Consider the following 27,925-nt stretch of genomic DNA (forward strand, 5'->3'; position numbering starts at 1 on the left):
CAATGCATTAAAATCATGACTCAAAGCTGACTGTATTATTCAAGTTTATCTCTTAAATATATTCATCCATCAGATTTGAGCCTACTTTACCTCCCTGCCCTATTTTGGGACCAATCAAGATATCTGATTTTTATGAGATTTTTTGAAACATTTTTGACAACTTTGAAACTCAGAATTGCGCCCCACCCACATACAATCATGTATTTCCAAAGTTAAAAGCTGCCAATCAACATCTGCCTCATTGGGGTTCAACTGCACTCTGTGGGAAGTCCTGAAGACTGAGGGCAGGAATGAATTTTAGACACATGCATACTCAAAATACAGGAAAGAACATTGTGTCATTTGACTTGTTCATTCAAGCTTAACCCCTGATAGTCAGATCCCATTTGAAGTTAATTCTAACCAACCCAAAAGCTAACCTACAGCTTCACAGTTGAGTTTTAGCAAAACTAACAGATGCTTAAACTTAAACTAAATGATGCTCATGATTCACACAGCAGTGTGGCATTGAACATTAGGTGTGTTTGAGTCTAGTTCCCCACTTGTCTTGTGTTATGCCATATGTTTTATTCTTCTATTTTCATGTTGCTCACTTGTGTAAATAAGCAAATAAATAATGCAAATTCAGTAATGCTGTACTGTCTTTCTTTTTGTCTTACCTTAATAAGTAAAATGTAATAATTTGGGAGAAAAAATGAAATGCAATTAAAAAAAACAAACACAAAACTACCTACTCAGAAATAATGAAACTGTATTACTTTAAGTCACTCACTCTCCCAGGAAGCTGTGAAAATATAGAAACGTGCCTCACTCAAAAAAAAAAAGAAACGTAATGAATGTGAGTATTTTAATGAGGTGTGTTACCGTAGTTCATGTGGAAAGCAGAAGCTCCCTTCAAAGAGTTTGCTTACACTCCTACATTCCTGTTTTTGCTTTCATCAAACAGAAGAGCAGCTCTGTATTTTGATGAACCTGCCCTCATCATGTTTTGTCACAGTTGTAATAAAGTCTCCCCTGTACTGTTGGGAAAATGTCATTGCAAAATGAGCAGTTTCTGGAGCTGCCTTTCTTGTTTCATGCCTTTTTTTTTAACTTCCCTTGAATCAAATCAATGTTTCACATTTTGTTTGTTACACCCCAAATCAAATCAGCAGTTAAACACCACTGGAAATCTAACAAAATCTAATAAGAGGAATTAAATAAGGTGGCGCTGCTGGAAGGCTTTTATCTTCAGCAACTGCAGAGATTGCCACCTACGAGTAGCCTGGTCAGACCATCCTGATAATGAGCTCAAAACTGTGTTTCTCTCTCTTGTTGAGCTCACATGATCAGGATGTTCTTACAAGGCCAACCTCCAACTACCTCAGTGCTCAATAAATGCAGGTTTGGAAAATTGTCTTTTCTTTATTGTTTAAACATGATGCATGAGAATGCATTATATTACAACCCTGACCAATAGCAAAGCAAGAACATGGCATCAAAGCAAAACTCAGAGTATGACAGCAGCAGTTTTTTTGTTGTCTTAGTTGTCTTGATCAGTAAAACTAAACTGCATAGTACAAAGAATAACTTTGTGTTGATGAAATAGAAAACATAAACAAATCAAGAGCATTACCAGCAAAGCTTTTTAAATTTTGAATGATTCTAAATCCATTATTTCCAGTTAACCATTGCTGATCATCTTGTCTTTCATGGAAATCTGTTTGAGTAAGTGCTGCATGAATCATTTCATTTAGTGACCAGTTAGAGCTCCTAGTGGGAAAACAAAAAGCTTGCAAGTTTGCCCTTCTAGATTCTTCTTTTTAAATCCTAATTTATCATTGAACATTGGAGAGTTTGAGTACTTTGGCAAGATGTGAAGGTTACTACACTAACATACTTTGAAATAATTTTAATCAACTCACATTAAGGTCTTAAAGTTTACAATAATTGAGTATAACTATCATCATTTTATTAGAGGTGGATGACAGAAGACAGTGGGATAGACTTACTCTCTCACCAGGCCCGCCCGGAGGCCCATCGTTGCCTGATGTGCCCTGCAACACACAACAACAAATCATCATCAGTTAATATTAAGGGATGTTTTGACACTATGAATATTTGGCATGGGGCTCAATGGGAGATGTAGAAGGCAGCAATGTTCAGAAATCTGTCATAATTTTACTGGTCAAGTTTCATTTCTGCTTGACTGAGAAATACCCAGCAGTGTTGTGGTACTCAAGATCATTCTTCATTTCAAGACAACTTTTCAAAGGTCCCGGCCTCGACTGCATTTTTACTGGGTCTTATCTAGGATTCAGCCAAAGAGGCCAAAGGGGATTTTATTTCATGACCCGTCAAGACCACAACTGCAGGGATATCACTAAATTGTCAGTGAAAAAAAAGGAATGTTGAATAAAAATGGTTAGGATAATTTCAGCTCTTTACTTTTTGTATTTGTTTGCTCATAGGTAACAAATGGAAAGTTCCCACACATAAAATTTACCTCTGCAATGCCTTTTATAGCCGTATGATTATTTTACCAAGACATTTCTCATGTTACACTTATACATACACACAGTATACAGTATGCCAATAAAAGAAGTGATTGAAGAGGAATCATGTTTTCTGTGGGTATTTTAATGTGAATTTGGATCTTTCACACCAATTTGAGAAGTGCTTATAAAGTGTGTCATGCAATGTTGAACTCGCGCTGGTCTGATGTTGTCTCGGTCTTGATACACTCTGGTCTTTGTTATGACTTGGTCTTGTTTTAGGTGGTCTTGACTGCAACACCCCTACCTAGTAAAAAGCATGGATTTATAGAGAGAACTGGATACAACATTGAAAGCAGGGCCTATGAGAGTTGCTCTGTGCACATGAAGCCAGTAAGTTTGATTTCTCGGGTATCAAAAAAGTACCTGGATCTTTCACATCATTGCACCCAGTGAGCAAGTAACAGAGTTTCACCAGCTGATTAACTAACTTTGAGTTTAGCCCTCTGCAAACCTGAATGGGGATAAAATGATTGAATCATGAATCTTTTCCAGACTTTCGGAGTGTTATCGGATCAAATAAGGGCCAAATTCTGATTAAAAAAGTTGAAAAAGTCATTTAGGCCCCAATGGCATCTTGTGACAGATCTGGAAGTTGCCTGGCGCTGTTCCCGATGGCTTGGTAAAGAGCCTAAAATCAGTGTGACAGTGTGTTTTGTTGCAACAAGTATAAGCTGGTAAGTTGGTGTACCTTGGGACCAGGTTTTCCTGTTGGACCTCTGGCTCCTCGAGCCCCACGAGGACCCTGCAGAGAGAGAGAGAGAGACAAAAACTCAAGTCAAACAAAAAGTCTGGTGAGATTATATTCAAGTTACAAATTATGTAAAAATCCTGTTAGATTTCATACAACTCAGGTGGATACAAGATGTTTTGACAAAATTTAATCAGTTTTTTTATGCTGTTATTAAATCATTCAAATCACGAAGGGAAAAATACATACCGTTGGACCTCTTTGCCCTCTTGGACCAGGTTTGCCTGCAATGCCCTGTTAAATAACCAAAGGCAAAATATTTTAGGCACTCACACCTACTTTCTGTGCATCATTATTCAACATTCATACACTTCTGAGAGCACTCTAACATGTGTCCTACAGAAAAAGGGCTAAAATCACATCCACAATGCCAGTTATAGACCAGTTTATTCCTGTTCTAAATTAGTAGTCTCACATTACAGCACTTTAATAGATACATTCAACAGTAGTTGTATTAAATAACATTCCCCTCTGTGCATTGAGACACATCTTACCTGCAAGAGTTTACCAATAAAAAATATGTGAGTTATGACCATTCATATCTATAATATGGAAACAATGAAACAACAAAAAATATGGAGTTGCGTGTTTATAGCTGCAATATGCACTTATTGAATGACACCAAAGAATTGCTTAAGTAAAAGCAGCAGAATCAGCCTGCCAACAAATGCAGTGAAAATATTTCTATAAGACCTGGAAATTGCTTCCTGGCTTTAAGTCGGCACTGGACATGATTAGATTTAATGAAAAAAAAGTATTGAGTGTTTAATATTGGCAGGTAGCCAAGGCAAAAGTGAGATAATGCACTTCAAAGTGTCCATTAAATGATTCTGATGTACTCAACAAAGAAAACAGATAATATCCTTCCTCCACTTTCTACATTTGAGATAAATGGAAATGGATACTTTTTCTGTCATTACCTCCATGATTCAACAGCTTTATTAAGATGAATTGAGATAAGCCAGAAAAATATTTGCTAACTGTTGGAAGCAAAACTTGTACCATCAACACTCAAAATTGTGTGAGCGCTTCTTTTTTTTTTTTTTTTTTTAAACCTAGAAATGAGGAGAAGGTCTCAATGAAAGCACAATTGTTTCCACATCTTTTGTTCTCTCCCCAACATTAATTTTGCTGCTGTTATTTTTCGTGCCAAGTCACTGTACACATGCTTTTATAATAGGAATCAATTTTCTTTTGTGTTGGAATATGATGGTATGGTGATTTTCATACACAAACAGGCACAGTGTGTGTGCTCGATGAGTGTGTGTGAGTTTTCTTACCCTGGCTCCTTTCTCGCCGTTGGCTCCAGGGAACCCTGGGAAACCGCTCGAGCCCTGTCAATAGGAGAGGGAGATGTCATGGAGGCGAAAATAGAGAGATGCTGGATGGGTCAGGGCATGCATGATAATAACAGTTCATGCTGTATTATCTGCAATATTGTTGCATATCATGTTCAGCTACATCCTGGAGTTTAACACCATGACCCTTATATGAAATTCCAACATTTCCGCATGAGTTCTGTTCTTTCACAATTGTTCAATGATATTGTTTTTTAAAGGTCTCTGTTTCAGTTCTGTTGAACAACTCTCATTAAAACTACGAATCTATTGAAAGTGTAAAACACATTCTCAATATTCCTGTGAAGTCAGAGTTTTACACAAAAGTAACCTAACATTTCCTGCCCTCCCAAGAGAATATATAAGTTCATAAACTTTCCCAACTCTGGTATCTCTACCATGTTTATCAAGCTGTGAGAGGAGAGGAAGTTTCTCAGGTGAATTCTCTAAACTTCTATGATTAAGACACACACACACACACACACACACACACACACACACACACACACACACAAAGAGAGGAGGACTTAAAACAAAAGGCTTAGACCTCTGTAAACACAAGACAAGGTGACATGATTTTTTCTTTAGTCAAACTCTGTGAACAGGGGATTAAAAAGCAGCTTACCCATCCTGCTGCACCTCACCACACGTTGCATAGGGAACATTCAATAAAAAGTAAATCAGTGACAAACCTTGACTTCTTCATGAGATTACTGCAAATCAAGACTGTTCGATTATGTGTAATGAACTATTATCTCTATAAAATGCCCAAAACTGTCGAACTTTGATTTACTTACAAATTTAGTTAATCTTGTGTTGGAGTCATTTCCACCCCTAAGCAGTCTGAACCACACAAAAACCTCAAAATTGTAAATCAAATGTTTTGCTTTTGCTCATTACTAAAATACTTATTCTTATACTTATTAGTCAAACTTCGGCATAAAAATACACAGGAGGTGTGAGGACTTCTGTTTTCAGTATTCTAATGAGGTACAACTCCTGCAATAATAAAACAGTGTGCTGCAGCTGTGGGTCCCATGGGCAGTCCTTAAGACTGCTTCATCAGAATCCACACTGGCTGCACCTCTCAGCATCAACTCATGTTCACTTCAACACACCCTTAGAGGAATGCTTCTATATGATCATTAGACGTATCGGTAACCTTTGAATCTACATGTTGAGTGGATAATGGCCAGCAGGTGTGATAATAAGGTACAAGGTATCAATGCTCAATTGCGTGTCTGATATGTCTGTTTAGTTTTTATCTTAGGAAGTTGATATTGTTTGTTTTATTGGATTGATAGTTGTTCTTAGAATATTTGTTACTGCCGTTTTTTAAATGCACTGAAAGGAACTGGTGAGAAATGGTATTTTGTTTCATTCTGTGTATGCAAATAAATGAAAAATGATGATAAAACAAATTTTGAATCTTAAATGTGTGAAGATTAAGCAGTGCAATATAAATTACGTTTTATAATAATCTTATATGATACTGCACCTGTAATATATGCAACTACATGTCACCATCTTTTAGAAAGATCTAAATTATTGGCTAGTCCATGTTTTGGTAAATTCTGATAACATAGGAGGACAGACTGTTTTACTTTCACACTTTACTTTATCATGTTTGAGTCCTACAGTTTGCAAAAGACACAAAAATGGGACTATACCATCGAAAATGTTCAACCAGTACCAGCCTCTAAACTACAACATGTCAGACAGAAGAGGGCGCTGTTCATCAGTACAATCAAGGCCCAAACTTGTTCATGGGAGGGCAGATTTTCAAGAAACACTAGAGCAAACTGCTTCATTATTTACAAGTGACAAAAATGGTGTACTGTCTTCTTACAATAATAAAAAAATAATTAATGGTTTACAAATAATTGATGCATAAGAATCAACAGGTCAATTAATAATTTACTAATGATTCATATATTAATTATAAGCAATTAAAAGGATGACGTTTCTGGGTTGCCAGGTTGAAAAATATTCCTTTAGGTGTTGTTCTTTCTTTCTAAATCATTATTCATGATAATAATAAACATTGGTAATGCTCAATGGTTTCTCACTTTCTGATAAGCCATTAAGTCTGCGGTAAAGATGTTAACTTGCTGGCAGCAGCAGCTCAGTTTGTGGGGACTTGGCTGGGGAACTGGAGGGTCACCGGTTCAAATCTTTGTACAAACCAAGTATGGAGTATGGAGTATGGACTGGCAGCTGGAGAGGTACCAGTTTGCCTCCTGGGCACTGCTGAGGTGCCCTCAAGCAAGGTACCGAGCCCTAGACAGCTCAGGGCAACTGTCTATGGGCAGCCCCCTCGTTCTGACATCTCTCCATGAATGCATGTGTATAAGTCCTGTTGTGCATGCGTGTGTATTTCAAGCCTCTGTGTGTGTGTGTGTGTAATGTAAAAAAAATAACACAGAGACAAGAAAAAACTAATTTCCCCTAGAGAGTAACAGAGGTATGATTTTCTTAATGACATTTTTATGATTAATTAAAAGGCTAAAAAGACAAAGCAAGTGTCACTTTGTTGGAAGATGAACATGAGCCAAAAGTTGTTTTTTTTTTACAACCTGGCAATATAAGAATTGTTCATAGTAATGGCCATCAAGTGATCTATAAAGCATTTAATGATGTATGACCCATTAATAAGGCCAATAATTACTACTTATAAGTGCTTTGTAAATACCTTATTATAAAATGGTATCAAGATTTGTTTTGGTACCATATTTAAAAGACTGAACTGTCAACTTTTAAAATGTTGCTTTATCAGCAGGGTGTAAAGCATGTATTGTACAAATGATCTGCACTAAAGCCCTCCTGCTCTCCGGGAATGCATCTTATACACTTACACTTATCTTCTTTGACTGTCACTCCGTACTGGTTATGCACTAAAATGGTTAATCTTTAAAAGCTAAATATTTCACTATGAACAACTATTAATAAAGCCTTTTATGGTAAATCCATAAGTAAAAATCATCCAATGAGGACGTTTTGCTCTGTTGTGTTATGCCGTTGTAATCATGATTTTGTAGTTCTGATAACAGAGCAGACTGGTGTGAATAAACTCAAAACATCCCTTGTTGTGGTGAGAGTGATGCTAAGTTACCTTAGGTCCTTGTCTTCCTGGATAACCTGGCAATCCTGGGACGCCCAGTTTACCCTGAGAGACATTAACAGCACAAGTTGTAAACCCAGCAACACCACACATCAAGAGCAACTGAGACGAAAACATTTGATTCTTGTATCAGCTTTCAAGCATCATTAGTCACTGAGCCCTGTTACCTTCTCTCCAGCAGGACCAATGGGACCTGACTCTCCGTTGGGGCCAGCTCGACCTTTGGGACCCTCAGGACCATCCTCTCCACGGGGCCCAAGCATACCAACCTCACCCTACAACACACACACAGAATATTAGAATGATTTATGGTAGCTGGCAAAAAAATAAAGTTCCAACTGGACATGAGTGAAATTATTTGTTTGACAGCTGCTGCTCCTCACCCGGTCTCCTTTGATTCCCATGTCTCCCTTGAAACCAGGGAAACCATCCTCACCCTGCAATGAAAAAAAAAAGAATTATTGCATTGCGGTTATTTCATTACAGTATATTGTTATCTACGGCATTTGTTTATTTCCCACCAAGAAACTATTTTCTTCATTTCACTGGGGAACTTATTAAGTCTTGTGAGATTTTGTATTTAATGAACATCTGTAAAAAAAAAAAAAAAATCAGCCTGCTCATGTTCACTTTGTGGATCACAGGATTGATGCTGCTATCTGCTGGCCAGATAGCGAAACAGCATATGTAAGGGATTCTGTGTTTAGCTGTTGATGTGCACCTGCACCAACTAATTTTAGGCATTTGGGATTTGGGATAAATTGATAAATTAAAAAAATATCTCATGCTCAGACACAACAATTTTTCAAAGATACAGCTATACATTAGATGTAGATTTCCTACAATTAAACCACAGATTAATGAAGTGAAATATTAATCATTATAGAAACATATTTAAATGGATGCTGAAGAACACTATTCTCCTCACCTCTGTCTCTGTTCACTGACACTTTCTCTTTCGAGTCTGTCACCTGTCCATGTTTTCAAACCTATCTGATGCATAATGCAGCACTGAGCATGTCTGTTGCTAGCAACTCGCATCACCAATACCACACACACACACACACACACACACGCACACACACAGGCACAAACACACACATGCACACACACACACACAAACACACACCTGAGGTAAAGCGCATCCTTTATTCATAACAAACCCTTTTTCCTCAAGGTTTGGCTTTTGAATCTTTGCTACAGTATAAATAATTCAATGACTCAAAAAATGATATGAATACCTGTCATTGTAGTGAGAACAACAGACCTCAGTCAGACAATGGATTTTATACAGCAGCATAACTATATTGATCTTAAATAAATGCTATGCATATTAAAAGGCAGCTTAGTTTAAATTCTATGTGGTGACACACACACATTCACACACTTCAAAAGTGCTTGAGATGGATTGCAGTGTTCTTTGAAAACGAAAGCCTCGAGCTGACAGCTTTACATTCAACAACTGATTGAGGGTCACTCGAAGAAAGTCTCTGTCTCCACTGAAGATGGCTATCGACTGACCTCGGCATGGTACTTTCAGGCTGCAGCAGCCATCTACTCAAAAGAGTCATAACAAAGTTGGGAGGACAGGTAGACAGCCACAGTTACAGACAGAATGTCTGTGACATGAATATATTTACAGGCTGCTCCCAAACTTTATTTTGTTGTCTTCACCTTTCTCACAAACTGAGTGAAGTCAAGACATACAGCATGTCAATTCAGACAGCAAACGTTGTCTTTGATAGAAATAAACCCATTGAATTGACTTTAGTCTGTTGATTCAACTTGTCAAAGTACTTTTTAAACAGCACTGCCAACAGAAGACAGAGATCTCAATGTGATCACCATGAATGTTGTCATGGGTCAGAATATTAACAGACAAACATTTTTTATTTTATAATCACATTAACATACGGCATATGATTTATCACCCTTTTTGGCTGCTCAGTGGCTTTGAACTTACAGGCAAATTGAGAAATGACTTGGAAACAATTTAGCATTTCAGAAGTTTATACCTTTTCTCCCTTTGACCCCTTAAGACCACGGACACCATCAGCACCCTATAGGACAGGAAAGAGAGGTTACCCACAAACATAACAGAATACAATTCAAAACAATTATGTACAATATAGCAGGGGAGAAATTCATTATCTGGTGAGGAATGAGTACGGTTGGTCACTCAAATGCCCACATGATCAAAGTGAAAACATACCTTGACACCACGAGGGCCGGGATAACCAATTGGACCCTGTGGACCTGAGGGACCCTGAAGAAGAGAAAACATTGCATGGTTATGGTGGAGGATACCTCAAAGTGTCCACACTGTTAACCACACTATTATCATCAATGTTGTCATTAATTTTATCTATAAAGGTAGACTTCAAATCATTATTTTCTTCTTTATTGATTGCATGCCTAAGATTTATCTTTCTAGTACATTTACATGTATTTCACCTGCACTCATGCATTTTAATAGTCTTTCCACTGCAGCACACACACACCAACACCAACACACACATGCAAATAAATATCTTAGCCAAATGATTCACTTTCTTCCTAAATCCACCTACCTGGGCTCCTTTCTCTCCAGCTGGACCCTCCTTACCAGGATGACCCTGTAAAATAAGCAGTCACGAAGTGGTTAAAGTGCTTTCTATAATGTTGTTTTCTAAACTGAACAGTCAACACAGTGAAAATGGTGTTAACAAACCAGCTATCAGCTGGAATGGAATAATTTATGATGGTGAAGCAACTTCACTAACGAGAAGTGTGGTATATGTGAATTTAAAGGGGGAAGAGGCCTTTGTGCTGTCCTATACGATGCATGGCAAAGCAAGGAGCTCACTGACTAAACTCACACAGAGTGACCTTTATATGCCTTTTCCAACCAAAGCTGAACACTGAGAATCCATATAAAACTTGCTCCAAAACTTCAGAATTTTGTCTAATTCACACCAACATGTACAGGTCCTCTGAGTGACAGACATGTCAGCATGCACTCCCCCTCTGCGGTGGCCACTGGTGGTGTCAGGGTGAAAGGGCAGGTAGACATGCCCATACAAACAGCCCAATACACACCTTCACACACACACATATGGAAACCTTTAGCTGCGAACACCTGGCACTTCCAGTTTGAGGTGTGAGGGTGAGGCAGAAGGCTGTAAATCACCAGACTCTGGGGCCTGAGGGCGACTAAGGGCTGCCTGCCTCTTGAACTTACACACCTCTCCTAGCGAGGGCAAGAAAGGGAGGAATGACATGAGCTACTACAGGTCTAGAATAATAAAACTCAAAGGCACATTTCTTGTATTTCTTTGCCTTGAGAGATTTCTGAGGCACAGTTCTGCAGTATTTTACAAGGAGGCTCTGTGCAGCAAAAGGGTAAACTCATCAAAACAATGCACCCCTAGTCTATACACAATTTATTGCCTGATATCACACAGAATTGTCAAGTCGTTGCACTCTGTTTCGATCTTCAGTCTGACATTGGGGCCACTCTAATGGATCTCTTTGGGGGGGACCTGACTTTTTCCTAACCATCACTAGAGACCAACCTATCCGCCTGAATCTAACGTCAAGACACTGGTGTGTAGCCATGCCAACATACAGGTTTTAAGAGTCAAGAGTCAAGCAGAGTCGAGCAAAATAAAAACAAACCACGATGTTGGGCGATATTGACAACACTAAATAACTGTTTGAAAATAGCTTAAAATCCTGCCTGTGGCACTGATTGAATCGATTGCTTTTTCAACCAAGAATCCACCGTTTCATTTCATGATGCCAGACGAATCAGTCAACTTGGTGGAGTGGGCAGATTCAAAGGTCTGAAACTAGGCAACACATTTTATTTGAAAAAAGTTGGCTTAACTTTTTTTAAGGACACACAAATGTTTAGAATCTAAAACCCAATATAAGACATCTGGTTAAGTTTTTAGATGCGGATTTCTGCCAGCTGTGACAGCGTCGTGACAGCTGGCATTGTTTTCACTCTGTGAGTCTTTCTGCGTGTCTATAAAAATGTGGTCCTGGTGACACCTATTGAAGCGTAAACTGCCACAGAAGCTATTTAATTTTTTTTTTTGCCAGAGTTTATATGTCTGTCTGTCTGTCTGTGGACCCTTTTTTTCAACGCATTTAGGTCACAACCTCGCAAGATAAAGTCACAGAACTTAAGAGGTGTGTAGCTGAATTTAACATGAATCCCAAGTTCAACAATGTGTGTGGTCTGAGCAAAGGTGCCTGAAGTGAGGGGGTAGGAGGTAGGGAATGCCCCTCCACTTCATGCTCCTTGCCCACATTTATTTCAAGTAGCAGGTCAATATATAGTGGCTGGAGTGATCACTCCACAAGATGGTTTTGAGTTGGCTATGTCAAGAGCTATGAACTAATCTGAAAACTATAAATTAATATTATTATTGTAATATTTGTTAATAAATGTGGAATTTTACATGCCATGCCCATGTATTGTGTTTGATGAGAATAATATAAGTCACCAGATCTGGTTGAAAAGGTCCTACACATGCCAGCTCTGTGTTGAAAATGGTGGGTTAAACACAGGTCCTTGGTGTTGTCAAAAAACAACAACTTGTGCTTACGATGTTACCACCTTTACATCCACCATTCACTCAAAACTGGTTTTATACCATATTCTGTAAAGCTGTAGGAACATACACGTGTATGTGGCATCCACATTGACAGAAAGAATTTAAAAACAATAGTATTAGGGTGAAGATTAGGTTTGGGTGAATGTGATATTAGTAAAAATGTGTCATATTAATGTTAGTATGTGCATGTGTGTAAAACTGATATACAATATGTACGTATATAGGTGATAAGAGCACGCACAGGAGGCCCATCAGCTCCAGGTAATCCAGGCAACCCCGACCTGCCCTGAGGTCCCTGTGTGAGGAAAAAAAGAAAAAAGAAAAGAAAAACATGGTCAAAGATCAGAGGTTACAAACTAGTTTCAGAATTTACTATTACTGCAGCTACAGCATAGAGTTCATTTAGAGGGCAGGCTCCAAACAGCCAGTCATAAAACTTTTCCTCATTTTTACTTTGTTACCTAGAGTTTGGTTTAAGTGACTATGAATACTTTACATTGAAACTGTGAATTAGGTTATAATTTCATATTGCCCTTATTGTGCTCTAATTCTTTACTTTTTCCACAGAAAAATAACAAAAGGTTACATACTTTTTCACCAGGTGGTCCGATAGGGCCTTGAGGACCCGGAAGACCCTGTGAGACAGAGACACATAGAAATGAGAGTCTGTTGCTATAGCAACAACAAGCATGCTTAAATACTCACACACAAACACACACACACACACAAGCCGGATAAACTGAAGAGTTTGTTGGAGTTGTAAATAGTTGACTAGTGGAGGATTGTTCAGCCTTTGCCTTTGTGTCATGTGTGTGTGTTTGTGTGTGTGTGAGGGAGGTCTGTAGGCATATTAGCATCTTGCATGTTTATAGTATGCATACACTTAAATATTTGTGCACGTGTTGCTATATATGTGTTTCTAGGTGGTTACCTGGTGTGTGCCAGTGTGTGTGTGTGTGTGTGTGTGTGTGTGTGTGTCACAGGGGTAATTTGAGGCACTGAAGCTTGCTCCAACAGGTGTGGCAGCTTTGCAGGAATTCCACCAACATGAATAAGGTGCTTTCAAATGGATCAGCCTCGAAACATTCCCCTTCCCAATATAAACCCCTGAAAAATATTTGAGAAGACTGTGTGTGGAGAGTGCATGTGTGCGTGAGTGCATGTGTGTGTACACTTATTATGTCTCCAGGGAGGGATGGGAGGAATAGAAGAGGGGCAGAAGAGAGGAGGGCAAAATTCAAAAAGTCAAAATGAAGATGATCATCTCTTTTGACAGGTCAACTTCTGACTTGATGCCTCAAATTTAACTTCAATAAAGTATAACATTGTCTTTTACACCTGAAGACACAAACAACATTATGCCATGCCGTAAAGATAAAGCTGTTCAACTCGTAATTAATCAAAATCATCTTGACGCTCACAAGCTGTCAACAGTGAATCCAAAGTAAATCTGTTTTTCACTACATGTGGAGTTTGTGGTGGAAGATATAAACAGCAATGAGGCCTAAAACAAGTGTGTCAGTGGTCATTCACTGTATTACCACATCGTGATGTATGAATCGATACTGCTCCTTGTCTGCTTTTGTCATAGGTGTCATGGATGTATGATTGATTCACTCACCTGTGTTCCTGGAATTCCCTGCTGTCCGGGTGGACCTGGTTCTCCTTGTGGTCCCTGAAAAAAGATGGAGGTTGTCAGAGCTAAACATGAGTCGCAGAGTAATCATCTGTCCCAATCCCGCCACCTAAATAATTCATGTTATCGTCCACCTTCTGCCAATCAACAACATAAATTACTATGGCACAAAACATGATTTATTTAAGATGTTTCCAGAGCCAAGTGGAGGCTGTAATTTTTAGATGATAAGTCACAGACTGCCCTGAATGACAAACTGAATTGTAACTCACTAACCAATGGCAACATTTACGTTAAAGATTTCATATGACCATGTATAAGTATGTTAAAAAGGGTGGGGAGTAAAGTAGACTTAGTAGTATTTTCTTTACCAGCCAGTACTACCTCCAGCATCATCAAACTGTTTGATGTCCAACTCATTCTGCAAGTTATTTGATTAAGTAATTACTTTTTGAAGAAGTGTTTTGGTGAACCTTCTCCCATTGTCCTGTCTCATTTACTCAAAAAGAAACTATCTGAGGCTGTGAACCCGGCGTAGGTTTCGTTTTAACATTTGGGGGGACACATATAAAACAGGGGATTTGGAATCCATATCCAGGAAATTTTAAGCATCGAACACTGAATTTACTGCATTCTGGTGGTTTTACGCATCCAATTCTGCCTTTTCTGCATCAGTTTATGGGGTAAATGTCTTTAATTTTATCAAAGTAAATGTCTGCTAATTTCACGTTTTATCTGGAAGGACAAATGCACACAATATTCATGATGAAGTTCCCTGCATCCCCCCTGAAGTCTACACCAATTTATGACCCTAATGTATTCTATTGTTAAGAAAAAGCAACCCTGACTAACACAACATGTCATGTAGTGGCTTTGGAATATCTATGTGGGGAGCTACCAGAGTCAAAACGTAGGGATCTGTCTCTTAAATTATGGGTTTCTATTAGTTAAAGATCCCATTGTTAAATGTTCCTTTCTGGTAATAGAGTGCACTCCAGCTGTGACTGAATGTCATTATGCAATGATAAAATATACACTACATACATAAAACAAAGCTTGAGGTTACCTGTTTGACCCTAACGCAGCATTTCATTCATTAGCTATTGTAAATCTGAAGCCTTGCCTATTATTAAACAGAACTTATGCCACAGTTTATCATTTGATCCCGTGCTGCCTGTTTAAGAGAATACCCTCCTACTTAGGTCCTCTGAGGCATAGGAATGACCTTTGTGCAGTCTCAGGGGCTGATAAAGCGATATTTTAGTCATTTTAGCAAGTTGTGTTCATACCATGTTTCCTTTGGCACCAGGAGGCCCGTCAATTCCAGCAACACCCTACAAAGGACAAGTCAGAAAATGCTCTAATACCTTAAATGAATTACAGGAAGTGATATCAGAGGAAAGGATGGTGAAGGTGGTGGTACGTACGGGAGATCCAGGGGGCCCTGGAGGACCACGAGGTCCCAGCAAACCTCGAGGACCCTGTGAACAATGAGAAGCAGTGACTTATTTTATGTGCTTTAAACAAAGATAAATAGGGCAATCATGTCCTCTGGTGGATAACTTTGTCAAAGAGAGATCAGATAACTGAGAAGCTTTGCAAAACAATCTTTAAGAGGATCCTGTTGCAACATGTTGGAATCCCATATGTTTGGTATAGCCCGATGAAACAAAAGCATCAGCAGTCAAGCCTTACACTCTCGCCGGCTAATCCTCGGGGCCCAATCTCTCCATCCTCGCCCTACGAGAAGGACAAGACAAAAGTCAGGGTAAATATATTGAATTGGTCTTCATCTGGGAGGTTCAGTGTTTCATGCTTTATAATGTTAACAGATGCAATCTGAGGTAAATATCTGCATCTTGTATTGAAACATTAAATATCTATCGCCAACTTAGCCAGGGCTTAATCTCAACCTAACCAAACATTGTTGAATGCAGTAGCTTCCTGGGGGTGGAGGTGGGGGGTAGAGTGGGGGAGTTAGTTTTATGGGGAGGTTAAGGTTAAACACAAACTCTCCTCCTCCCCACTTCATAGTCTCCGCCCAGCTGCTGCTGCCTCGAGGCTGAGCTGGTGGACCACAGCGGATGTAACTGAAGTGGTTAGTGGAGTGGTAAAAGTCGTTAAGGATTTTAGTAAAAAGAAGAGGTACTTACTCTCTGTCCATCCTCTCCAGGGGCACCTGGGGGTCCCATTGGCCCTAGCTCCCCCTGAGAGAAGAAGAAAATAAGAAAGAGAGACAAATTCAGGTTAATTCATTTTATAAACTGACCACACCTAAATGTTTTAATCTTGGTCCAAGCAGAGTTCATCATGTTTACGCAGTCACCAATAAGATGACACACTTTGTTTTATATTCAACTGCCCTCCACAATAAAGCAATCTCTTTTTCGAAATCTACTTCAAAAACTGCGGCTCATTCTACAAACTTGAAACACATCAAACATGGCTACCTGTCTTAAGTGCAATGCTGTCAATACATTTTTCCATGTCAGTCTTAATAATGCAGGTGCATTAGAGGACTGAAACACATTATTATTTCTTACTCAATTATTACCCTCATGACTTTGCAGTTATTCACTCATCACACTGAAATTTACACAAATTACTGAACATGATCTTTGACCGCTGACCGGTGACTGCGGCCAAATGTTTTTGATTACATCCAAAACGTTTGCCATGTAAAAGATACCCCACCCTTCAGGAAATCATAGTAATCTAAGAAGACAAATCCCCAATAACTAAGGGATTTTATTTTAATGCCAGTTTTGAGACTTATCAAATGAAAAGTATGAGAAGCATTGTGTTTTGCGCATAAGTATCAGGCATTGTTTCTCAGGCAAAACACAGGGATTCCTTCAAAATCTGCTTGATTATTATTTTCAGTGGACAAATCTCACAGGTCCAGGACAAGTAAAGGAGTAAAACATGTTTTGGAGAACATCAAAAATTGTTCATATTGAAATACGATTTTAGCAAACTGAAGTGATGACAATGATCATAATGTACTCACCCTGTGTCCCTTCTCACCAGGTAGTCCAGGCAGTCCATCAAAGCCTCTGTCACCCTGTGCAGAAATACAGCAGAGGATGTCACCAGATCACACAACAACTCCACACATCTATCATCATGGGCTGTAGTATAGTCAATGTGATGCTTTATAAAAAAAACCCTCTATTTCCAAGTTGAAGTTAGTCACATGAACATTACAATGATGTGATGGCATACAGTACCTTGGAGCCTGGCTCTCCGGGCATTCCACGGGCCCCGTCAGCTCCAGCACGGCCCTTAGAAACAGCAGCAGAAAAATTACACAGACATAAAGATGGATACAGATATTGTAATCAGATAGTGAACTGAGAGAAAGGACAGAAACACCCTTGAAATTCTAGAAAAGCCATGTTTGTTTAAGATAATTAGAAGTTTTTTTGTTTTCTCTTTTCGTCTTGTTAAGGTGGTTTGTTGGATTCTGAAAGTCCTGTCGGTAATAAAATATTTAAAAACAAATATTTGATAACTAAATTAGATTAAATATTTAAATATTTCTTGAATCAGAACTGAGTACTTCTGATGTTGCAGACAGTGTTGGCACCAAAGAGCAATAAAATAAAAACATGATTAACAGAAGTCTCTGGTTAACAAAGTATTAACCTGTAACATAGACGAAAATCAAGGTGGAATAAAGGAAGAGAAAAGAGCATCCTTAAGCCTTATGCCAGTATTCAACATTGGAGAAGTTTTAAAACAAGGACTGCTGATGAGAATATCATATAAATATAAAAATCTGAAATATATTTCTTATTCTCATTTTTCTCAGCTTTTCTGTTCCATAGATGTTATACGGCCCCTTGAAACCACTACCTCTTTCCCTTGGTTTCCATATTAGTATATTTTAGGATCGTACGAAAAATGAGTCCAATAGCGTATTAGACAAATAGGTTAACACTCCCAGAAGCAATCTTTTTATCATATTTTAGGACATTAAAATCAGCTGATGGCCAACAGATGACCCATGACTCAAGCTTGTATTACTTATTTGCCTATGACTGGTTTATGTTTATTAGTAACCAATTAGGTCAAGACGTTTGGCCCTGCAGAGTGACTGCACTGTGACACTAATTGCGTCCCACATCCATGGCCACTTTTTCCATTTTGGCATTTTCAGACAGATTTACTGCCTGGCCATTGATCCGAGGATTAAGCACATATCAAGCAATTGTTTGTTGGAGTGGAAATAAGCCTCTCAGCGTTTGAGCGGTGACCACAAGTACAAACAAGCGCACAACAACAAACACAGAGACATGTGAGCGCGCACACAGCACAGTGAGAGTGGACTGGGTCACTGGGTTCGCTCACCCTCTTGCCAGGTTTGCCAGATTGTCCTGAAGGCCCTTGGATGCCACGGGGACCCTGCACAGGCACATGAAGAACACTTAGTGATGGAGGACTAATAACCTGGGAAGTGGCTGTTGATCACAGGTGAGGAAGGTTTATAAAGATATTTGTTTCATACTCACTTGTGGACCATGGTCTCCACTTTCACCTTTCAGTCCAGGAGCACCAGGTAAACCCTAAAAGAGAGCACAGAAACCACACGTCAAAATACTTTTCACTCAAACTGTGACACATGCAGTTTGCCACAGAAAAGAGGAAACAATTGTGTAAAGTAAACAGCAGATGGCGATGTTTAGCTCATTGTGTGCATTGTTGTTGCATGTTCACATGAAGAAAAATGAATCCACACATTCCTGTTACTACAGGCGCATGAACTACCTGAGAACTCAAGTGAATAAAATCAAATAATCAAATACAACATGATCCTAAAATTGCTTTCACTCTACTAAGACTCTCTATGACAATTTGTCTCAGAAAGATTAATTGTGTGGAGCTGGCACAAACACCGCTGTTCATTTGGACAGTCAAGGCTTGTTTATAGTATTTAAAGTATTACAATCTGATTTAAAATGTACAAGAAATGATCCTGATAGCTCAAAGTTAACACGAAGCCTAACTTTAAGATATGCAGGTACATTTACACAACGGGGTGTCTTTTGGCATCTACTGTACTTAAGTCTAAAAATGCAAAGCTAAATTGTTGGTCTAGGCAGAGATTTGGGATATATACTGCAATATGTCTGCAGACAAGTATGGATTCAAAACCTGTGATTTGGCAATTACACACATTTTAGAATCATAATATAGCTTGAATGTCTGAAAAACTGGGTTTTAAACATATGATGTCAATCAAGAGGGGACACATTTTAGAGAGGCACTGTACATTTGCAAAAGATAAAATCTACACTATCCTTATCTCAGCCACTGCTATTTGTATCAACTTACTGCCATATCATTTCAGATTATTCTGCCTGGCCTTTACCCTGAGAAGAGCAGATCTAACAGAGGGTGATTCTTTGTCTCTTTTGTAGGTCCTTCTCCTGCAGATAAATAGTGGATCGTGTATCAACAAGCCCAAGAGAAAGGTGGAGGAGGGGGATCAACAACAGAATGAAATTTTCTTGGCAGCTGATAGAACCTAACATACTGGCTGTGTGGCCACTGAGCCACCAACCACTGATCCAAAAACAGCTCTAAACAAGCAACCTGGTTCTGCTTTCTTCCCAAGATTATTTTTCTTTGACAAAAAAATATTAATGAAAAGCATATACCATACAGTTTTGAGTGACTACAACTTTAATTTTCATATACTATAAGATGAATGATAAACAGGTGCTGGAAATCAAAAAAGCCAAAGTCCTACAAACAGAAGCAGGGACTCACCACTGGTCCTGATCTTCCTGTCAAACCCATTGGCCCTGCAGGTCCCCTCATGGCCAGCTGCAGAACAGAAACACAGACAAGAACAAGGTCAAATTCCATTTGGTAAAATAATCCATTCACAAAAGTACTGTGTTTACATCTCTGAGGAAAAATACTCTATATATAGGGGCATATACTAAGTCTTTTTTATGTTCCATACTGAAGTAAATCTGCAATTTTTCTATTTTTACTTTCTTTCTTTCTTTCTTTCTTTTTGTCTTGCATTTCTAAGTATTATGTTGTTATTGTTATTGTTATGTGTGTGTTGTTTTATGACTGAATCAAATCAATATGAATACTATTAGTTGTGTCAGTGTTTTTATGTTGTGGTTTCCATCAGTTTTATTTATTTATGAAGTGGTTAGTAAATTGTCCCATAATATTACACATATGGTTGGTTACATATTTCGATTGGTCATTTACAGAAACAAAGCTTTTTATATTTAATTTTGCCACTTTACATTGAGTACACTAAAAATGCAGCCATTGTATATCTGTAATCATTATACTGCATAATGCATTCTTAATTCTAAATTTCCATGCATACCCTTCTCATTCAGCTCACATGCTGCACAATTAATCTGTCACATTAATCTTATAAATTGATCCTTTGTGGTCCACTCTCATGTTGTATACATTCTGGATCATTGTCTACTTTTTTTTTGTCATGTTGTCTTATGGAACAGCAAACTTTTATATTCACACATAATGTCTTTGTTCACTGTGGTCTCTGACTGTAATTAATGTGAGATATCGTGCAAAATGCAACAAAACTCCTAAATACCTGGTCCAGATTATCTCTTTTCCTCTAACCACCCACCTCCTCTCCCACATATACACAAAGACATTTTTACACCTGTTGGTTGGGCCCACCCGCAGGTCGAGATCCCTTAAAGTATTTTTAACAGTCTCTCCTGTCTGTCCATCTGTTTAAAGTGGCCTTTTTATGTTGTTGCTCTTCAGCCTGCTCGGCATGTCTCCTTTTAGCCTTGCAAGGCCAACGAAATGCAGCCCCCCCTCCTCCCCTCCCCTCCCCACCAAAATACTGTCTCCTTCATCCTTCCTCTCCTTTCCCCCTACAGCTGTGTGTGCAGAGCAGGGCGGGGGTGGGGGTTTGTCCACAGCCTTTTGGCTTCCCGTTGGCTTTTTTAAATGTCCTTTTCTACTCACTCTGGCCTGAGACAGGATGGCCTGGGCTTGGGCTTCTTGGGCCGACACCACTGGACCCTTCTCACCATCCCCACCAAAACGGAACTGTTGAACACAAACACACAGGCATTAAAACAGTTACTCATTCTGTTTGTCTGCACTGTTCAATACCCTGTGTTTGTCTAGTTATGGAATTACATGATAAAAGGTGGCTGGTATGCAATTCTATTGCCTTGTTCTGAGCACTTACTGGCAGCATCAGCATGGTACCAGGGGGACCTGGCACACCATCAGCACCAGGCAGACCAGCACGACCAGGAGGACCCTATTATACAGAAGAGACACCATAAGGTTTATGAAATGATCAGCTTTATCAAATTAATTGTAACATGTGTAAGAGCTCTTCCTCCTCCTCCTCCACTGTTTCCTCAGTGATTATTTAAAAATACAAATCACATAGCTGCTTGTATGTGTGTAATGTATATGTTATCATATTTAAAAAGCTAACTTAACTCATGTTGTTTAAATAAAAGCTATCTAACTGCTTACCCTACTCTGTTAGCATTGTGACACGGCCCGCATGTGCACTTCTTTAGGGTTTTAGATAATAACATTTACAGCTGGGTTAAATTTGGTAAGAATTTATGATGGTGTATATCACTGAAAATCTTTCCTGAAATCTGTAAGAAGGTACAACAAAGTGTAGACAAACAAAGAAATGACCTTTTGATTTTGACTTTGATTTTAAAATGTGCTGTTACTTATGTTGTTAACAGTGGCAGTAATATAAAAGGAGCACAAACACACACTTTCACATGTGCACACACACACACACACACACACACACACACACACACACACACATCACACACACACATCACACACATGGGGACACACAGATGGAGCTGCAAATGCGGGAGGTGTGCTGTTTGTTAGTTTGATTAACATGTGCTCCTCCTCCTCCAGCACACATAGACCAGGCCTGTCCATCTGTAAACCATGCTACTGTCTATGGTCCAAAACCAACATCCTTTTCCATTAAATCTGGTGTGCATGTTTGTGTGTGAGTGTGTGCTGCATATCTCGGGAACAGAGAGAGTCTAGAGAGCAAAGTGTTAAATATGGATACCTCTTACTGAGAGAAACCCTTGCAGAATATCATTCCTCATCTTATACTCTTCAAGTTACAAAAATAATAACTATGAAAAACCCACTGAAATCTTTTAGGTCTTACTGTAGTTGGGAATTATTTGCACATGATGCTAAAAATATTTCATAATGCATGAACAGTATAAATAGTTAAATATAATGACTGAGGTGTAGCTCAAGCAAATCAAATGAAGGTTTTCTCCACTAACTCTACTCTGCTTTATGATAAGACACCTTGGAGGGCATTATTGTGCTTGAGGTTGGTTGTCACAAACTATTTTAAATATTTTTATTGGCACCAATAAAGAACATACCTCATGTGGCTGTTGTAACATAGCTTTCAAAAATGGTTCTATGCAGCTGTATAATGTGATTTCATGGAGTTTGGTGATGAAAATTGTATTGTTTTTTTCTCAGAATGTCTCACAGGTCAGTGTCCCAATTACATGATAAATACATATACACTCAACAATTGACTGTTGCCTATTTGAACAGTGGCTGCAGTGTTGCATGCTAACACTTGATTGTAAGCTGATCTCAATGGACAGAAAATACTGACATCAGCAGCATTAGAACATCAATTTAAAAAAAAACAACTATTCAGCTTGGTAAGGGAGTTTTGTTTAAAGACTGGTCAACTTTTATTTTAACAACTAAGACAAATATAATTAAACTTAAGAGGCTTTTCATGATGAAAGTTAGTCAGTGATCGATCAGTCAGTAGTATGAACGCACTATATTGACAGTCAGTAAAACTAAGAAAATGTGGCTGTTTTGAGGACATATATGATAACTTACCCTGTCACCAGGATCTCCAGCAGGGCCTGGGGGTCCTTGTAGGCCTGAGGGACCTGGAAGACCCTAAAAAGACAAAGCTCGGTCAGCAGACCACCAGCAGGCATGCTCATTAAAATCTGACAACAATGTATAATTATGCTCAGGTGCAAAACACAGATTTATTTCTTCTTAACAATGTACTCACAGCTGGGCCGGGGGGTCCTGGTGGTCCCTCAATCAGCATACCCTTTAAAAAGAAACACATTGTTTCACACCACAAGTTCTGAACCTGTGCAGCAGTAGTACTACAGAAAGGCTCAGAATGAGTCAACTTTGGGGGGGGGGGTTCTGCTTCAAGTTTGGGGTGTTTGACCGGCGCTGTATACAAGGTAAAACTCCAGTTCAGCAGTTTACTTCATTCACTTGGTTTTTTCATTATTTGCAGTTTATAATAAAAATGACAGAAAGAACTGGCAGCTCTCTCAGTAAACAGAACACTTTGAACTAAAATGACATGATCACATTTCTTACAGGTTCAATGACAGCTGGCTCGCCCTTTTCTCCCTTCTGGCCAAAGGCTCCTGCAGCACCAGCAACCTGCAGTTACAGAGCAAGCACAGAGGTGACATTCCTCACACAGCAGCTACAGTCCACAGGTGAATGAATAGCAATGATGAGCGAGGAGGAGGCCATTCAACCAGTGAAAAGAATGTGTGTTAGTGCTTGAACAAATTTTACTTAATCAATATCATATACCCAGTTGCAACTACTGTAACTACGTCAGAGATAGAGAGTGAATCAAGAACAACACAAAGTGGGATGACATTATGGAACCAAACAGGCAAAATGTTAGTCGTCATGAGCAAGAATGGACCTCTATGTGCTTGAAATGAAGCAATGCTGTCACTGCATTGCCACTGTGCAGTGTGGCCAATGGTGACCAAATAAACATTGCAAACAGGCTATTGTGGTCAAGCAAACCTCACAAACTAACATATACAGACACAATAAGAGACACTGCCCAACACTGTACTATTTCACATTTAAGTGAAGTTAATGGTCTTCTTTTCTGTTGTATTTGTGGAAGTAAATAAGTTCAGCTGCATTTTGTGTATGTGTGTTTTGGAAGTGAAGGTGGGGTGAGATAGGAAGAATTAGGAGGTGCTTGTCTAAAAGTAGAAGGGTGGGCAGTAAGTGTGTAGATTAGTATTAAAAAGGCATACAAGACTATTAAGTCTTTGCCCTCCCATGGTTACAATACCTACAGGCACACAGACACAAACTTGTTTGATGATGTGCTGATATTGGGCACATTTAAACAGAACTAAGGCCAAATAGTTAAACATAAAACAAAGTCGAGAAAAGGATAGGATGTCTGTTTAATATTCATACAAACTAGGTGACAAGCTGTGACTGTTGGTTGGTGAGGACAGAGTTCAAGAGTTTGGGAGGAAAGTGAAAGGAATCCATAACAGCTTGATTACAACTGTGTGAGTTTGTGTGCACTGTGCAGACAGCTGCCTATGAGTTATGGGCTAATTGCCGTGCATACAGGGAGGGATATGTCACAGAGAGGCCGCTTGTTAAAATGGCAGAGGAGGAGAGGGAGGGATGACATTTGACTGCTGGGATGAGTGGGTGGGGGTGGCTTGTTGGGTATGTATGGGTGGTGTACGGGCTGGGCCGACACACACTGACTGAAGTCTGAAGAAAGATGAGGTTGGAAGAAAGACAAGAGAATGTGTAGGTGTGATAAATTTCTCTGCTTGTGCACACAGTGTGTCAGAATGAGATACTCTCAATTAAAAAATAATCAGTTACATCCTTACTAAGCAAACACAGATGCATGCAGTGCCCCCATCATGGCTGTCAATCATTAAATCCCCAATCACACACCAATGAGACAGCAGCAAGACTCCAAACTCAACATGTCAATGAAACACTGCCAAGCAACCAACTAGGAAGGCGTGCACTGGAAGACAGAGTGAGTCCATAACACAAACAGAGTCCCTAATACGTGCTGTTCATGCTCACACCCGTCAGTCACCAGGCCAGGGTGTGGTACTTACGGAAGAAACATCAGTTTCAGCAGCAACCCCGGGCCCCACTTCATCATCGTAGGTTGCCGTGGGTCTGGGCGGGGCCGTGCCATACTCATCATATGCCCCGTAATCATACAACCTGTTGTCAACTGCGCCCAAGTCATACTCCTTTAGGTCATATTCCTTAAAGTCATATGCTTCTGCACCAGTGTTATCCACTGTTTCTGGGACAATGGGCTCCGGGGCAATGGGAGCATCGGTGACATATGCACCAGCATCCTCCTCCACAGCCTTCCAGGTGTTACCCAAGCGAAGAGAGGGGAAAGTAATGGTAAGCAACCAAGGAAAAAAAAGATGTTAGTTAAGCAATTTAGGCAAATGGTTTACTTTTAGATGTTATTAAAGCCAACTAAAAATAATTAAGCATGATATGCAGAAAACTAAATTTAAAATATCAAAGGTAACACCTTATTTATTCCCACTACAGTAAAACCCTGATGTAACTGGCCTGGTAGTGCTGTGTGATTTTAATTTGATCATGTCCAAAACCAAAGGGCTAAAGTATACACTGAATTATGTTACTACATATATACTGACTGAATGACCATTTGTTTATCAGTTACTCAATGTGAGTTATCTTGAATCGTGAAGAAAACTTTTTTCCAGCATGACTCTATAATGAATTGAGAATCCAAAAAAGGAAAGCATTCTTTGTGAATTGAGGTTAACAGAGACTACAACAGCAAAATTATATCAAAACATCTGTTTGCAAATTTAAAAAACTATACTGCAGTATAATTTAGTCTTATTATCCAGCCATGTGCTCAGCACTTTCCAAACACCTGCATTTTAGCTGAAACATAATGATTGTGCATGAACTCTACTCAAATGGAGCTTATTCACATGCATGTGCTAAAGCATGCTCAGGGAGTGCTAGTCATAAGCAAAAGTTTTATTTTGTATGATTTTAGTAAAAATGCATGTGTGGGAAGTACTGATCGCACGACTGGATAAAGGAAACTGGGATTGTACTGCCTGTAAATGTATATTGACATTGACTGATTGATTGCTGTTGTGAAACGTAGTCGTCAATGATATCCATTCAGGATGAATGTTAGAATGTTCCCCTTTTTTGGATTCTTTGTTTACCGTGGAGTCATGCAAGAAAAAAAAGTATTCTTTTAAAGGCTTTCAGGATGGATGTGTATCTAATAGTGTCTGCTCTGTTAAAATCACACATTCATGAAGTACAGCAGTTCCTTACAGCACACCTCAGTTCAGTAACCAGATGTTATAATACAAAGGAATAAATAGAGTGTTACCTTAATGACTAGATAAAAATATTATTAAAAAATGTTATTAACAATCAACGTTAAAAAAGTCGATTAACTACAGATGTCAAGACAGACGTTATGTTATCTCAGCCTTCTTTTCTGTCTCATCATACAACCGCACAAGATATCCTGATTCAGATAGTAAAGAAAGGCTGAAATGTCTGAAATGACAGTAGCAGTAGTTTGCATGGGCATCTAATCAGTCATCAGATTGTAGTAGCTGTGCAGATATACAGAGTGCATCAAGAACATTGTAATTAATACGTCAACAAATATGTTTTGATAGAATACGTTACTAGCAGCTTGTGATATTACCCTGATACACTCTGCATTTGGCACAAGTACTATAACCACAATCACCTGGCACAATTTTCTTCTTTTATTTCAAACTGATCCGTGTGGATTTAGCTTTGAACAGTGACAAAGTGGATGTAATTACACAGTTATTTATTATATATTGGCAGTATTTCATCTGACTGAATTACATTTTCAACATTTCCCATATAATCACATCCACTTTGTCAAACACTGCAGTAGACAATGCACATTCATAGCTGGCTGTGAGGAGGTTGTAGCCTCATTGATCATAGTTCTTACAGAAGTAAGTAGCAGAACTAGTGATCAAAACCAAGCTAAAGATGTGATGGACAGGTCATATATTGTTAAACAGATAATCTTTACTATCATTTACTGTAAATCAAATTGGCTGAGAGAGGCTCTGCCACTATCAACTTCCTGGATAAGGCTGCAAATCTTGTCAACTCTCTGCTCTTTGTGTCGGTAATTAAAGCAGACAAGCCAAAGGGATAGAGGCAGCAATTCTGAACAAACAGAAACTATCTCTAAATATCTGAAAAAATATTGTTGGCTCTTTGTAAAGGCGCACATGTTGCTTCACTAACAGTCTGAGTGGTTTCTATTAGAAGGAGGGACACGTTTCCACAACAAATACCCTTGTGATCACAAAAGTAAGATGCAATACAGTAAGTTCGGCATTTGCTTGTTTATTTCTACTATCCAGACAGCCTCAGACTTTAATGTCACAATTACTTCCATATGCCCTTTTGCAATGTCTGAATGGGTCTGATGTGTTCACTTACTCAGAACTAACAAAATCTGCAGCCTTGGCCAGAAATGCATGACATGACATTAAACTATAAATAACCTCCACAATGTCCACTGCATTATTTTTTGCATGCTATGCATCCCAAGAATCCATGTTGTATGCAGGGAGGGGCAAGTGGGTCATATAAATCAAAAATTAAAAAGTCTCCCCCTGTCCATCAGTTCTGCCACACACACATAAATCTAAGTGAGTCAAAAGACACATCGATTCATTCGAATGGTTGTGTCTTTGTCATTTCATACCAGATACTTCCTTGGGTAAAATCATCCTGGTTCACATTTCCCAAAACACCCAACACTGGTTGTAAGAACAACATGAGAATGAAGATGAAGATTACCTCTTTGGGTCCGCTCGTGGCAAAGGGGGACTGAGTTTGAGTACCATCTACAGTTCCGTAGTCATAGTCTGTATTGTAATCTCCTACATTGTTTGGCTGAGTCATGTTGAAAAAAGGAAAGAAATATAAAGCGAGGGTTAACACAAAGGCTTAAACCAGAGGTTATTTGCTAGGGGTCCTACTTTGCTACTTCTACACAAAAGAGGTTAGGGAG

General features: G+C 39.0%; 1 protein-coding gene across 6 annotated transcripts in view; it reads right to left on the minus strand.

The window, feature by feature from the left end:
- Positions 1 to 27,925, minus strand: part of col11a1a (collagen, type XI, alpha 1a) — a 93,635-nt gene that overhangs the window by 41,120 nt on the left and 24,590 nt on the right. For 3 of the 6 annotated variants that reach the window (XM_088071962.1, XM_088071961.1, XM_088071959.1), the window contains 27 exons: positions 23,404 to 23,469; positions 23,078 to 23,119; positions 22,894 to 22,956; positions 21,197 to 21,271; positions 20,968 to 21,051; positions 19,759 to 19,815; positions 18,498 to 18,551; positions 18,337 to 18,390; positions 17,214 to 17,267; positions 16,994 to 17,047; positions 16,137 to 16,190; positions 15,679 to 15,723; positions 15,411 to 15,464; positions 15,273 to 15,317; positions 13,969 to 14,022; positions 12,938 to 12,982; positions 12,589 to 12,642; positions 10,314 to 10,358; positions 9,956 to 10,009; positions 9,759 to 9,803; positions 8,127 to 8,180; positions 7,911 to 8,018; positions 7,735 to 7,788; positions 4,566 to 4,619; positions 3,475 to 3,519; positions 3,226 to 3,279; positions 1,992 to 2,036 (listed from right to left, as the gene is read on the minus strand). In XM_088071962.1, coding sequence (XP_087928088.1) covers positions 1,992 to 2,036; positions 3,226 to 3,279; positions 3,475 to 3,519; positions 4,566 to 4,619; positions 7,735 to 7,788; positions 7,911 to 8,018; positions 8,127 to 8,180; positions 9,759 to 9,803; positions 9,956 to 10,009; positions 10,314 to 10,358; positions 12,589 to 12,642; positions 12,938 to 12,982; positions 13,969 to 14,022; positions 15,273 to 15,317; positions 15,411 to 15,464; positions 15,679 to 15,723; positions 16,137 to 16,190; positions 16,994 to 17,047; positions 17,214 to 17,267; positions 18,337 to 18,390; positions 18,498 to 18,551; positions 19,759 to 19,815; positions 20,968 to 21,051; positions 21,197 to 21,271; positions 22,894 to 22,956; positions 23,078 to 23,119; positions 23,404 to 23,469 — 1,512 coding nt within the window. Of the gene's footprint in view, positions 1 to 1,991; positions 2,037 to 3,225; positions 3,280 to 3,474; positions 3,520 to 4,565; positions 4,620 to 7,734; positions 7,789 to 7,910; positions 8,019 to 8,126; positions 8,181 to 9,758; positions 9,804 to 9,955; positions 10,010 to 10,313; positions 10,359 to 12,588; positions 12,643 to 12,937; positions 12,983 to 13,968; positions 14,023 to 15,272; positions 15,318 to 15,410; positions 15,465 to 15,678; positions 15,724 to 16,136; positions 16,191 to 16,993; positions 17,048 to 17,213; positions 17,268 to 18,336; positions 18,391 to 18,497; positions 18,552 to 19,758; positions 19,816 to 20,967; positions 21,052 to 21,196; positions 21,272 to 22,893; positions 22,957 to 23,077; positions 23,120 to 23,403; positions 23,470 to 24,941; positions 25,206 to 27,711; positions 27,808 to 27,925 lie in introns of all 6 variants that reach the window. The other 3 variants (XM_088071958.1, XM_042510329.2, XM_088071960.1) reach the window with 2 other exon arrangements.

Source organism: Plectropomus leopardus, chromosome 21, assembly GCF_026936395.1.
Source record: "Plectropomus leopardus strain MGB_pleo_1.0 chromosome 21, ASM2693639v1, whole genome shotgun sequence".
In the NCBI taxonomy this organism is placed as follows: Eukaryota; Metazoa; Chordata; class Actinopteri; order Perciformes; family Serranidae; genus Plectropomus; species Plectropomus leopardus.